General features: G+C 28.6%; 1 protein-coding gene across 1 annotated transcript; it reads left to right on the top strand.

Moving 5' to 3' along the window:
* Nucleotides 1–741: 741 nt before the first annotated feature.
* Nucleotides 742–9,031, top strand: LOC124930870 (serine/threonine-protein kinase STY46-like). Its single transcript, XM_047471237.1, has 17 exons — nt 742–1,028; nt 1,108–1,315; nt 1,540–1,648; nt 2,096–2,211; nt 2,306–2,416; nt 3,880–3,934; nt 4,874–4,981; nt 6,122–6,172; nt 6,259–6,404; nt 6,486–6,593; nt 6,913–6,986; nt 7,090–7,265; nt 7,673–7,768; nt 8,291–8,371; nt 8,459–8,512; nt 8,744–8,878; nt 8,945–9,031. The coding sequence occupies exons 2-17, from the start codon at nt 1,122–1,124 to the stop codon at nt 8,990–8,992; spliced, it is 1,662 nt and encodes a 553-aa protein (XP_047327193.1). The 5' UTR covers nt 742–1,028; nt 1,108–1,121; the 3' UTR covers nt 8,993–9,031.
* Nucleotides 9,032–15,600: the final 6,569 nt, after the last annotated feature.

Genomic DNA, 15,600 nt, shown 5'->3' with positions numbered 1-15,600 from the left:
AATAATATTGAGATTCAAATGTAAATAATCAACAAACTAATGATGATCAAAATTGTGCAAAGGGGAGACAACTTCGAAAAAAGACAATATCAACTAGAGGTTAAACAAAATTGAAACAATCAAATCGAATTCATGAAAAACTTATCGAAACAATTATAACTACTTAATCGACTTCTAACCGGATCATTATTTCCGATACCAAGCCTAGCTAGTTTAGTTTGACATTTTAAATTATAAAAATCAAATAATTTAATCTATCACCCTGTTTATCACCCTGTTCAAGGATAAAATTAGAATTTGGAATCTACCCGTGTTACAATGATAATAAAATAAAACAAACAAACAAAATTTATCTAATTTATTATGACTATTTCCTTTTAGCAACGAGAAATCGATCAATAACGACGATATTTCTCGTCGATATTGTCCATTTCGTACTCCTGTGATCTTCCCTATCTCCTAATCGAGCTTGTGTAGCAATATCAACCGTCCTACTCATAGCTCTATTTTTTTCCTTTAGGGACTTCAACCGTCCTTACAAACTCATAACAATTATTTACGCTTTCCTCGACCCGAAAATAAACAATTTCTTTAATTGGAGGAAATAAAAAGAAATGATTGGATTTTTTTTTTAAGAATCCAACTTTCCGTCAAAGTTAAAGCGGGGTTTTTTTGAAAAAAAAAATTGAAAGTCCTGGTCCTCTTGGATAGGGAGAATATCCCTAAGTCCACAGAAAGAGAATAGAGAGAAGAGAGAGAGTGGAAACCGTCTGCTTTTGCTAGTATTACTAATTTATTTTTCATGCAAGGACCGAGGAAGAGGAAGAAGAAGATGAGAAGGCGGAAACAACAAGCCAATATGATCATCACTTTCTCTCTCTATAATACATCCTCTTTTTTGTACATATATACGTCAGTTTCATCTCCACTCTTACATATGATGCTGAATTCATCACCTGTCGGTTAAATCGCCTATCCTTCCTGGAAATTCGACTTTAAATCTGCTATCGTCGTCAAAAACGCCAGATGTTCGTTTATTTCTCATTTTCTAGAGTTTTCTTTACTCAAATTCATCTTATAGAAACGTGTTTTTGATTCCGCTTTCAGTTGGACCGGCTGATATGGGAGATACCGAGAGCTGTGGAAGCAGAGCTTCGGAGGCGTACGCGGATTCGTCTGGTAATTTGAAGGATAGACAGAAGGTTGAGGTTTATCATTATGTTCTTAGGAAACTTAGAGATTCAGGTAACAAGGAGGCGAGTAGGCCTGGTTTTGAGGATGATCTATGGACTCACTTTAGTCGACTTACGCCCAGGTGCGTGATATCGTGAGCCCTAGCTCTTTTCCGCCTCTTTATGTTCTTCGAACTTCGATATAGGCAGGATTTGTTACTTCTGTTTGGTTTTTTTTGGATCAAAGGAGATTAAGACAATCGAATTTGCTTTAACTTGCAACATATATAGAAATATTACTGTTTTTAGATTAGGCTTTAGAAAAAAGAGATGAAATATGTTACCTTCTTTGTGCTACTTTCTATAGGTATGCAGTTGATGTTAAGAAGGTAGATAGAGCAGAAGATGTTCTTATGCATAAAAGATTGTTGGATATAGCTACTACTGGACCTGCCATTGAGGTTCGCCTTGTGCAGGTAGTTCATTACTCATTACTCCATTATTTATGTGTCTTTGATATGGATTTGTAACAGAGTTGGCTTTACCTCAAAACCCTCAAAAGAAAAAAAAAATATATGTATTGGAGCCTCTCTAAAGAACTGAATAAGTCTCTAATATGCTGGTTGATTTCAATCATTGGAGTTACATTACATAGTGGATTCTTTTATGGATAGTTTATTAGTCTATCACTAATGTTCCTTGAATTGTCCTTCTTTTTTGCTAAGGATTTCTTTTTCATTTTCGTCCTATGGATAGATCTGATTTCTTTGAGCAAAAGTTTGGATTCATGTTCGTGGTAAACAAAGCCTTCTTTTATGTGTGTGTGTCTGTGGTTGATGCTTACCCCGGGGTATGGGGCAAGCTGCACCTGATTGTGATGCTTCCTTCAAATCTCATATCTTTTTCGTGTTCAACTGTTGCAGAGTAAGCATACCTCTGGAATTTCTTACTTACAGGCTAATAAAGCACCTGAGTTGAACTACAGTGATATGACTAGTTCAAGCACTAGAATCAAAGTGGAAGTCCAAAATGCTGGCAGGTTGCTGCATGTAAAACTAAAGTCTATGACTTATCAATTTCTATGACATTGTATTAATACCCTTGTACTTCTCTCGTCTTTTCCTTATTTTCAGAAATTATCTACCACCTGCATTCTGCTCATCCCAATCTCTTGATTTATCAGTCACAAAAAACAAATTAAATGGTCAAATAGGTGAAGGCAATGCCAGTTCCCATTCTTCTTGGTAATACTTCTGATACTTTTGTGCATATTAGTCTGTTTCTCAATATTCGCCTATTGGGTTGTCTCTCAATATTCTTGTTTCATTTTCTTATTATATATTTATTTCTCAATACATAATGTGATTATCTTATAACTTTTCACTTGTGGAAACTGGAAGGAAGTAGACATATGTTAATAACTACTCATATAAGCACTATTTTAACTGGGATATTATCATTTGACTTGCTATGATAATCCTCACATACTATCGAAAGCAAATGTAAGAAGAAGAGCTTCAGTAATCTCATTGTTTTGCTAAAGTCATTTCCTTTTTGCTTCTCATTTAGTTATTGTACTGGCAAAATATGGTTGAGATTGTATTAGTTTAGAATTCAACTACCCACTGCTTTGTTGGATGAGAGAACTGAAAATGTAGCATTAATCTTGGGTGAAGCTGATAGAAAAATTGGGATTTTGATCTCCTACAATATGTTTTTCTACTGCAATTTCAAATAATCTTACAATTAGATTTTCCAGTTCTTTAAAAGGAAATCTTGCAGCTTCCCAAACTTTACATTGAATGTGTTCTAACACATAGGTTCACACAAAGAGTGTCATTTCATTACACCCAACACATAAATTTGTGCCTCATATAGTTATGAAATCTGCACAGATTTTTCATTCTTGGTAGACGTTCAAATTATCAATATGCTGTAAATAATCTCAGTTTTCCTTGAGTAGGATTCCTACTTTTGATTTATCTTATTTGTCTTCCATGGATTCCAATAATTTACTGTCATAGTCAAGATTCACGTACACACTACAGATTCATTTTCCAAGCTAAGACGTTGGCAGTGGGCCAGCAGGTCCCACATTTCAACCGTTATTACTGAACAATATCCGTAGTTATTGAAATCCATTTGAGCTATTGGCTGTTAAAGTGTCTTATTAGGTTAACTGCTAGGAAGGATATAGAACCTGTAGAACCTTTGCCACTGAATTTGTCCACATTGGGTTGGCCTGATGCTTCTCGAGAAACTACCATCTCCCAGGATTGATACTCTATGAAACCTACTTTTCTTTTTTTTCCACGGTGTAGTTGGAGCATAATCTCCAATGCCCTTGCCAACTATATGATGTCGCAGACCAAATCTCTTTGCATGGTGAAGTCTGAACACTATCATTATCACCCTCAACAAAAAGCTCTTGCTCGCATTTCAATGGATTAAAGATCGCCTTGCATAATTAAAACTTGGCAAAAAGGCACCAGAAAATGGATTTTCATTTAGGAGTTATATTATTAATGGTTATGTAACCTGTAATTACTTTTTTGTTGCAAGTTATATACCTAACATAACTATGCATTCTCATACTCTTTGGGTATTGTGTAATTACTAGGATATTTTTAGACCTTGTGGTTAGTTGATTTTAATTCTTCTTCTTCCTCACAAACTGCAATAAATTTGGATTTTCTAAATCCTGCAGGAACTTGCATGAAATTACGATTTCATCACTAGACAAACCAAAGTTCCTTTCACAGGTATGCAGAGGAATATTTATTGATTATATCAGTTGTTTTTTAATTGTTGTTTGTGTAAATGTTGTTTTCGTTCATGATAAGCATCTCATGGACTTCATTTGCTTACAATATTATGGAAGCCTATGTGACATTGTTTTTTTCTGTATCAGTTTAACCTGCATGTGCCCTTGTGTGTTCCATACATACATTTGCTTTATTTTGCAAATTTCTGGTTTTTTAAGGCATATAATTTTCTAGATTATACTTGCTATGTTGAACAACATTGACCTCATTTAGAAACACTTATAATTGTTGTTTCCTTATCCGAATTCAGGTGAGAAACCACCAAAAAAAAATTTAATTTTTTCTTCTAACTGAGTTTAGTTTCCAAACATAGTCTCATCCAAATAAATTTTTGAATCCAGAAATTTTGTATCCAGGCCAAATGAGGCTATTATGTTACTTGCTAACTGTAGAATATAGTAGAAAGAACTTATGAATGTATAAAGGTTCTAGCCAAATACATTGAGATTGACAAACACTTTGTATTTGAGAAAATTGATAATGGCATAGTGAAACTCTTTCACTTTCCATCAAGGTCTCAAGTTGTTGATTACTCACTAAAGCTCCTCAAAAGACATTATTTGAAAATTTGTGTAACAAGTTAGGTTAGGGAGTACTATTTGTACCATCCACAACTTGAAGGGAGTGCAGAATATCAGTAAATATGTACATGTATTTAGTGGGGTTTAGGTGCAAGTAGTGGTAATCATGCCATTCTTATTTTTTTCTGTATATAGATGTATCACGTAAACACTAAATCCATTCAATAGAATATCCTAAAAGTATGTAACTCTGATCAATGAAACTGAATAAATGGCGGTTCATGAAACTATCTTCTAAGAATGCTGTTTTTTTTTCATTTTGCCACCATTAATTGTATCTACTCTCTTGTGTCAGTTTACTTCCTTGTTATCTGATAGTGGACTGAATATCCAAGAAGCTCATGCATTTTCAACTCTAGATGGTTATTCCTTGGATGTATTTGTTGTTAATGGTTGGGATAAGGTAAATTTGCTTCATCTGGTTGTACTTGGCACAATTCTTTGGGTAATTTATGCCAACTAGATGCAACTGTAGAATTCAGCTCGCATTTTTACTGTCTCTATAAAGTATTTTGGTTTTCCATATACTTGTGATTTTTTATGGAATTTTTGTTCTAAACTACCTTTCTTATTCATGTGTCCATAATTTGAATTTCATCAAAACTTTCTTGAAAAAAAACTGTCTTGTGGCAATTCAGATCATCACTTTATGGCCCCAATTGTTGTCATGTGGATTGTGGTTGACAAATTACAAACAGTCAATGTATGATAAGAATACCGAACACACATACCCTTTTGTAGGAGGTAACCCTTTGTAGGTTTTAGGGTATAATTTGTTTATGTTATTGTTGTTTAGTTTGAAATATAAAAAATCTATAAGTTGTATATATTTTATAATTTTGTATGTGGTATGAGATATAAGAATGTAGTAAAAGGAAAAAAAAAAATTCTTTGCCCTTGCAATTGAAAATGATAGTCAAGCTTGAAATTATTTTGTTATTTATTTTTATTCTTTAATTCATTTACTACTATTTTTAAATTTTATTTTTTATTGTTTTCTATTATTTAATATTCTTAATTATTATATTTTAAATAATAAATGGGCTTTTAAATGAATATATAGAATTAGTTAGTTTAAATATTATTTCTTGACTATAAACATAACATAATAATAACTTTAATAATTATATATAATAATAAATGGATACTATTATTTACTATTTAGCATAAAATATAATAACAAAATGATAATATTAATAATAATAGTTTTTTTTTTGTAAAAAGGTCAACTTTTCATTAAAAAGAATATTAATAATAACAATAACACTATTTTTATACTATTAATTATAAATAACTCACAAAGTAGCTCAAGTGATTCCACTTAGAAAATAGCTTGCACTATCCCAATAATTCATTTGAAAAGAATGTGATTATATGCAAGTAATTTCAGTTTGTAGCTGATTTTCCTTTTAAGATGTTTCATTTTGCATTGTGTGTTTTTCCTTAATAGGTTTCTCATTCATTCTGCAGTGTCATCATAGTTTTCAAATTATTTAATTCATACAACTGATTGACTTGGTCTCTTCTTTGCTGAAACATTTAGAAACCAGAGCAGCTCAGAAGTTTGTTGATGAACGAAATTCGGAAGATTGAGGTAGCATACCAATGTTATACATTTCTAATACGATGGTTTTATTTGCAGTGTGTATCCTTACATCTTGCTGTTGAAGTGCACTGCAGAAGGTATCTTGGTCAAAGCAAAGAGAGGGTGAGCCTACTTACACCCATCTGAAAGCCCTTAATAATGGTGTTGATGATGTCTGGGAAATTGATCCCGAGCTTTTGAAATTTGAGGACAAGATTACTTCTACATCGCATTCTGACATGTAAGAAGAATTTTTTTGGCGCATTTTGTCATGTGGACTGTTAACAATTAGAATATGAGGATGATGATCCATCTATGTTAGGTACAAAGCTACTTTTCTTACTCAGGATGTGGCTATCAAAATCGTTAAGGCTGCATATCTAAATGATGATGTAATGAGGGAGTTTAGTCAGGAAGTCTATATACTCAGGTCAGTTTGGAATTATGTGACTATGTGTCCGTACATGACAAATAGTTAAGTCACTTTTCTCCTTATTTTCCTATCAGTTTTGGATTGGCTAGACATTCAAGAATGCTATTTAGTACATTCATAGTCACATTTTTGTTAGCGTGATAAGTCAGTTTTGCACATTGTTGGAAACTAAATATGATTTGAAGAAGTTTTGTTCTATGTTTCTTGATGTAGAATTTTTATATCCAGGTGTTACCAAATGGGGTTTATATCTTTTGTTTTGTTTGATTGCTTGTTTCAAGTAAGAAACTCTCTTAGCTTTCATTTGCATCTGCAGAAGAGTTCGGCACAAGAATATAATACAGTTTATAGGTGCATGTACTAGACCTCCAAACCTATTCATTGTTACGGGTAACTGAAGGATTTATTCAATACAGTTTGGTGTCTTTCAAGATTATTGGATATGTATCTTTTTTTTCCTTTGTGCTCATTGCCTTTTCTCTTTTGCTTTCAGAATTCATGCCAGGTGGAAGTGTGTATGATTTCATACATAAGAAAAAAAGTGTGTTTAAGTTTCCAGGGTTACTCAAAGTAGCAATTGGTGTTTCAAATGGGATGAGCTACTTGCATCAGAACAATATTATTCACAGGGATCTGAAGAGCGGTAATCTTCTATTGGATGAAAATGAGGTATTCTTTTCGCTAATGTTCTAGAAATGATATTACTCTTTGGCTCATGTTTTCTGGGTGAAATTATTTTCCCTTCTCTATCATTTAAAGTTTGTCTAAAGACATCTTGCATGCACTTATGGCTTGTTTGATGTAGGGCTTTTTAAAAACAAACCAATTGTTTTTGGAAAAATGTCTTTTTGATGAAATGAGATTATTTGGGTTTATTTGAGTTAAGTAACTATAATATTCTTTATATTTAATATTTCCAAATATTTTAATGAATAAAGTAAAAAGTTTTTTATGACGTGAGGGTGGTTTATCCACATCAAACAAGCTCTTGTATTATATACTCTTGTCATAAAATTCCAACATTACATTGTTGGTATCTAGAAATTCTTGTAATGTGCAAGTCTCTTTGTCAATAGGTTGTTAAGGTGTCTGATTTTGGTGTCGCCAGAGTGCAAACAGAATCTGGAGTGATGACTGCTGAAACTGGAACATATCGTTGGATGGCTCCTGAGGTGAGTTTTTAAGTAAATAAGTAATTCTTTTTTCGTTTGATATAAGATTGTTTTCTAGATCGAGATATTCTAAGATGATGATCCAAATTAGAGTGTAATGGGTGTTTTATTTGGTATAAAAATCATGATTCAAATAATTTTCTAGATCATCATCTAGATGATTGTGATCTTTTAAAAATTATGATACCAAATAGGTAATAACTTCCATTCTTCAAACAAGGCTCAATGTCGAAAAATGATTGTCATTATGTCATGTTCTATAAACTTACCATTAGATATTTAGAGAAGAAACATTGATGAGGAGAGAATGGTCTTAGCCTTTCGAAGAGTTCTGTAACAATGAACTCAATGGAGTCTGTTATAACGACCCGGACTCTGCGAAAGAAGTTGCTAGAAGCGCTCAATAAAGGGTGTTTCTAAATAAATCCATTGTTATTGAACAAAGCATATGAGAAAACAAACTCAATTATATTGACACTTTGTATATGAAGTTTGATACTCACCTTTTTCTTTGTCTGCAAGGTTATTGAACACAAGCCATACAATCGCAAAGCTGATGTCTTCAGCTTTGGAATTGTATTGTGGGAGCTCTTAACAGGAAAGGTGCCATCAATCTTTCTTTTTGAAATTGATCATCTGATATGAGAGTGCAAAGAAACCATATATTTATTTTTTCTTATAAATTTTCAGCTACCTTATGAACGTTTGACCCCATTACAAGCAGCTGTTGGAGTTGTTAAAAAGGTACACATTCCTTCTGCAATTATTAAAACTTGCGATTTATTATGATAATTCTCTCAAAGAGCATTTATAAACTGTTGACATTTTTAAATCAATTTGATGAACTAAATAGTTTGTCTCTTCTTATTTGAAAAATGGTCCAGGGTGAGAAGACCCATGACCCTGAGGACATATGAGTTCATGTGACTTTCTTTTGTTTGAGAGTTTAACTGTTGTTTACATTTGGTTGGTTAGGGCTTAAGACCTATAATACCTAAACATGTCAAGCCGGAGTTGGTGGAACTGCTCGAAAGATGTTGGCAACAAGATCCATCTCTTAGACCTGAATTCTCCGAAATAACAAAGATACTACAGAACATTTCTAATGAGGTATGTTCTATTTTATTTTTCTGAGTTGATCATAAAACAAAAAGACAAATGATATATTTATAATAGGTAAAGGAAGAAGATGAAAGGGCTAGCAAAAGGAGGAACCAATTCTGAGAAATGCAAATGCACAGACTTGTAAAATAGCTGGTAGGTGAAAAGTCTTTTTTTATTTGATTTATGATATATATAGTGAATGAAGTGCTAAATCCAACATCTGATCTGGTTATTATGATTTCATAATTAAAGCCAGGCTTGTAGATAATTTGAAATTTGCTGGGATTATAAATAAAATGATTTGATGGTTGATCATTTTGATTATATTTGGAAATTGATCATTTGATATAAATAATCTGTTACAATCACAAGATAATTGAAAATTTTGTTTATTAGATTGTTTTCTAAATCATGATTCAAATTATTATAGGTTGTTTTTTAGCTTTATTTGATATTTGTATTATGTTTCATATTATTTTTAGATTATTTTGATTCTTTCTTGTATTTTTTTTTTCAAATTATCCTTGGTTTTGTTTGAAATCACATATATTCAGTGTCTTAATTTGGACAAATATAAATTATAAATATAATTTTTGTTTTTGTCAAAAATAACTTCTAATATTTACTTAGATGTAATAATATTTTAGTTATAATGTATATTAATAAATTTAATAACATTTTTTTTTTCAAATTCAGCTTCTCCATTGAATTTTCTTTTCTTTTGTGAACATTTATAATTGTCTATATTCTCATGGAATGAAACTTATTAGTTAAGTTGCATTTTATTTTATCTCTTTTATTTTCAATAAAATATTATGGGTTTGATTTCTAAAAAGTGTTTTAAGTTGAGGTGAAATAACACGACCACATTAAGTGTACTATGAACTATATAAATATTTGTAATCTATCTTATTTGAGAACTAGACATGTTTGTGTGACTTATATTTAGGGAGAATTTAGGAATTTGAGTTGGGTGGACTAAAAAATTAATAAAAAAATTATGAATAAGAGTAAATTTTGTTCGTTTTTATAGAAATTAATTAAAAAAATGAAAATTTTACTAGTTGATTTTACATTTTTATAGTAAAAAAATTTATATATTTTGTTCAAGGTGGGCATCAGCCTTGACCTATATCCGTGAACTAATTATGGCGCCAGACTATTATCTATTCATGTACTTTATGAATATGATTTGTTAATGTATTTTTATATTTTTAGAAAGAAAAAAATGAAAGAGGAGGCAGTCCTAAATTATCCAATTTTAATATTAAAAATAAATACAGTTTTAATAGTAAAAAAACTGATTTTATTATAATATTAAGTTCACATATTTCCCTTTCAAATAAAAACAATATTCTTTTTTATATTTCATCAAAATTAATTTTATTTAAAAGTAAACAGGATAAGAAATCTAGACAAAAACAAGAAAAAATGCTTCAATAAAAATTTAAATTACAATAATCCAAGTTTACAATTTTGTTTTTGAACGAGTCTCAGGGCTTGTTTGATATTTAGTTATAAAATTTAGTTTTTATTTCAAAAAATTTCAAATATCTATCAATAATCTAATTAATACTTTTATTTATTTAAATATCAAAATTATTCTTTAATTTTTTTTTCTAAACTAATTCTCTCACATAAATCATATCCTTTAAAGTAAAAAAATAAATTAGTTTTTAAATTTTTAAAACCAATTTTTTATTAATTTTTATTGAACAAAACAAATTCATGAAAAATAATAATAATAATAATAATAATAAAAAAAAAAAAAATCCTTTCCTCAATGAAACACTTAAATTTAGATGTCACTTAGACCGGTGAGATCTGCTGTATCAGTCCATGTTTTATTTGCTGAACCACCCTTCAAAAACAAATGAATTAATGAAACTGAAACATGGAACATGGTTTGGTATAGCAGATCTCCCTAAACCTGAAATGAAACTGACTAATTTAAATCTTATAATTTTTTTTATTGTTTCGTTAGTTGAATAAGTATTTAATTTAATTTATTTTCAAATTAGTTCATATAAAAATAAAATTGTATTTTGTTAATACTTAATTTATTTAAATAATAAGTAGATGTTGATTAATTATGTATTATAAAATAAATACAAAAATAATATATATATATATATAACTTTTATTATGCACATGTTCCTAATATAAGGCCTTGTTCTCTTTGGGTTTTTTAAAAAACCTATCTCAAAACAATTTTCCAATCAATCACTTCTCAACAATCACATCACTCATTTCATTAACCAAAATACTAAAATACCCTCTATTTTAAATTATTATTTTTTATTTTATTCATATATATCAATACCCTTTAAGTCTTTCCACCAAAAATAATCATCACTTCCTCAAAATCATCACCAATCATTACATTTTTCCCTCTCTAGATTTTTTCAAAAACCCCAATCCGAACAAGATCTAAGGTTTTGACTAAATTTTTATTCATTATTATGGAAGCTTAATATAATTTATTAAGTAAATGTCCTAATTTTATATTTCTAGATAGTTTTATATTTGTTTTATTCTCTAACTAATTTTTATAAATTAATTTATATTTTTTAATCCTAAATTTATTTAATTAATAAATAGATGTTGAATAATTATATATATATATATATATTATAAAATAAATTAAGAAAATAATATATATATATATATATATTTACAATTATAATTACGAAAGTTTATATATAATAAACTTTTATTATGATAATGTCCTAATTTTATGTTTAGTTAATTAATTTATAGAGTTTTTTAAGTTTATTCTCTAATTAATTTATATAATTTAATATTATTTTGTTAATTTTAAATTAATTTACTTATAATAATAATAAATGTTGACAAATTCTATATTATAAAATTAATTATTTTAACAATATATAATTATTTTAATTTTTTTATTTTGTGGACAAAATCACTCTATTCCTCTATAGTGCACTAAGCCATTCTCTCTAAGGAAAACAGGTCTCATTTTCATCATGAGGTAAATATATTTAATTTATAATCTTTTATATTAGTTATTATACACAAAATATAAACATTTATTATCACTTTGATTTTACTGTTAATTTATATCAAAGTAAGTGAAAATTATATACTTTCGTGACTATAGAAAACAACAGATAACTATTAATATATTTTTATTTTATTTTTAACCGTTTTAAGTTTATGGGTGGGTCAACCCACAATCCGATCCAAGTATACATTTACTCAATATCATTATATATTAGTTAGTTAAAAAGTTGAACTTATATTAATATTAAAACGTCACACGTTTATCAAATTTGGTGTTGAATTTAAAATATAAAGTCTTAGTAGTTTAATTGGTTAAATAGTTGTACTTGTTTTTGTTAGGTTGCAAGTTCTAAACATACCTCTAACATTTTTAATTTTATTTTTAACCGTTTTAAATTTAAAGGCGGGTCAACCCACAATCCGACCCAAGTATCCAAATTAACCACATCTCTCGACTCGTCAATCCAGACACTTTAAAAATTAAGCATCATTATATATATAGATAGATATGTATGCAAACTTTTATAACTAAAAATTTGGCTTATATTTGGATTTATATAAATATTTTTAAGTTTCAAATATATAATTCCTATTTTGAAAATGGGATGTTCATGTTAGGAGGAGAGACTCTAAAAGGAACAATTTTAAACAATTGGAATGCAATAAATTAAATTAGATGCGTGTCAACCCTAAAAACTATCTCAAACAATTATAGACAGTAAATTAGATGTGAATTTTCTTATGAATTAATATCAATTTTATAGATTTTGATAGAAATAAACATTAATTTTATAATCGACTACCTCTTTTTTCTCTTTTTTTTTGTTTTTGTTGCATTAAAATTCTTAAAAACACAGTGATTTGATTATTGATTTATTGTTTAAAAGAACATAATGACTTGAGTTGTCATTCACTCAAAATTATTTATTTGGTGGTGGTTGCAAGTTAACTAATTTTGATAATCTAATCTCACATTTAGTCTCACTTAAAAAAAATATATAATTTGAGTGAATTTTTAAAATAATTGATTAGTTTTTGTTTAGTTGAATTGATATTTTCTTATATGCTATTAATAATGTGACCTCAATAATATGGTTCAAAGAGAAGAAAACCCACTAATTAATTATAAGTAATACTTCTTTTACACTTTCTTCTCCAAATTCTTAATACACCAACTTTGTTACAACCAACTATAATTTATAAACAACACAATTCCAACTAATATTTGTATTAAGATCAATGAGGTTTAAATGTTCGATTAGTTGGTTGTATCAAAATTGGTGTATTAGGAGTTTGTGAAATAAATGGTAAAAAGACCACTAACAACCTTGTATAACTTGTGAGTCATTTATTAAAGCATAAGAAAATATCAATTAAACTAAAGTAGAAATTAATCAATTTATTTTAAAAATCACTCCAAATATATATTTTTTTAGTAGACTCCAAAATGCCAGATTATCTAAATTAGTTAACTTTCAACTACCACTAAATTTGTGTGGAGACCTGGTCATTATTAATTTATTTGAAAACAATAAATAATAACCAAATTTCTAAGAATTTATTGCAACAAAGAGGAGTCAGTTATAAAATTAATATTTATTTCTATCTTAACTTGTGAAAATCTATAAAATTGATATTAAGAAAATTCACCTCTAATTTATATATCTTTAAGGAATTTAAGATTTCGAAGTATGTGAAAACTATATACTTTTATGAGTATAGAAAACTACAAATAACTATTAGTATCAAATATATGTATGCAAGATTTTTATAAACTAGAAATTTGGCTATATTTGAATATATATAATTATATATATTTTTAAGTTTCAATTCTATACTTCCTGCTTTGAAATTGCTTACATTTACTTTTTCTTATTTTAAGTCATCAAACAAATAAATGATTTAAAATTATATGTGTGTCAACCCTAAGAACTATGTCAAACAATTAAAGGCAATAAATTATATGTGAATTTTCTTGCAAAACTAATATCAATTTTATAGATTTTACATTATGAGTTTGACATAGAAATAAACAATAATTTTATAAATTGACTCCCTCTTTTTGTTGTAGCATTAAAATTCTTATAAACATATTGATTTGATTATTGATTTATTGTTTTAACCAAATTTAATAATTATTAGGCCTATTCATCCACACAAATTTGGTGGTAGTTGAAGTTAACTAATTTGGATAATCTCTCACAAGATTCTGGAGATTATTAATTTGGTTTAATAATGATTACATTTTAGAGATTTTAAATTAAATTGATTAGTTTTTATTTAGTTGAATTAATATTTTCTTATATGAGTTAATAAGTGACCCCAATAATACGAATCAAGTAAAAAGGAGGAAGTACACAAATTATACTGTTAGTGTTGTTTCATTTACACTTTCTTTCCCCCAAAGCTCTTAATGTATTAACTTTGGTTTAATCAACTATAATCGAACATTTAACTAAACCACTTGAAACAACTTCATTCTAACTCATCGATTATGTTATAAATGTTGAAATGAAGTTGTTTCATGGTCTAATTAAAGACTCTATTATAGTTGATTGTACAAAATTCGTGTATTCTCAGTGAGTTAAAAATAAAGGGTGAAATAGGACCACTAGCAACATTTGTATAATTTGTGGGTTTCCTCCTTTCTAATTGAATCATATTATTATTGTGTATCACCTATTAATGCACATAAAGAAAATATCAATTCAACCAAAGTTAAAACTAATTAATTTATTTTATAAAATTGGTGAGGAATCATCAATGAAATTAGTTAACTTACAACCACCACCAAATTTATGTGGATGACCACTCATAGTCATTATTATTTTTCTTGAAAACAATAAATCAATAATCAAATCAATATGTTTTTAAGAATTTTACTGCCACAAAAGAGGAGTTATAAATTAATATTTATTTTTATCTAACTCTTAATGTCAAAATCTATAAAATTGATATTAGTTTTGCATAAGAAAATTCATCTCTAATTTATTGACTTCAATTGTTTGAGATAGTTATTAGAGGAGTATATTATCATTGGACAATAATTCTTTAAGCAATTTAAGATTTTGATCATTAATCGACCTCTCTGACCAATTGTTCTCTTCATATTAAGTAGTTTTGTGTTGATTGTTAATTTAGTGTGAGAACTCGATCTTGGAGTTTTCACGGACCAAATTGGTTGATGTGTCATGTTCAATATTTTCAAAAAATGTTGCGATTCATCTTAAAAACAATGTTGATAACTAGCCGCAATACGATAAAAAAACATCTTTTCAAATGCATTCTCATTAGGCTATAAATAGTCTCCCTCAATAAATCCGAAGTCGAGATCCAATCTCAAGCTTCCAATCCGAAGAACACAAAAATCCATCATTAAAGCTTCAAGCTTTTGAATTTTTCAAAACCTTTGCATAATGCCTTAAAATTTGGATCTGAGCATCGAAAAAACTTTCTCAAGGTCTAAGGAGTGTTCTCCAATACTTGGTAAACTTCCAATCATCCATTAATTCATACTTCCAATTTAAAATTGAAATTTTTATATTTCAGTTTTCATAAGCTTGTTTATTGTCTGGTATTTGAATTTGATGATTGTAAATCGATCCTATGATCATTTATAAGTTTTCCGTGAAAGTCATAACCGATCAATCGGTCTTAAAAAGAAAAACTCAAATTTAAATTTTAAAAACTTAAAAAAACAG

The sequence above is a fragment of the Impatiens glandulifera genome, chromosome 3, assembly GCF_907164915.1.
Source record: "Impatiens glandulifera chromosome 3, dImpGla2.1, whole genome shotgun sequence".
NCBI lineage: Eukaryota > Viridiplantae > Streptophyta > Magnoliopsida > Ericales > Balsaminaceae > Impatiens > Impatiens glandulifera.
Note: the sequence above shows the minus strand (reverse complement) of the source record. Positions and strands in the feature narration are given on the sequence as shown.

Coding starts and splice junctions, on each gene's coding strand:
- LOC124930870 (XM_047471237.1), top strand. CDS start 1,122: ATGGGAGATACCGAGAGCTGTGGAAGCAGAGCTTCGGAGGCGTACGCG. Junction 4,982..6,121: donor TTGTTAATGGTTGGGATAAG/GTAAATTTGCTT, acceptor TGAAACATTTAG/AAACCAGAGCAGCTCAGAAG. Junction 8,372..8,458: donor GGGAGCTCTTAACAGGAAAG/GTGCCATCAATC, acceptor ATAAATTTTCAG/CTACCTTATGAACGTTTGAC.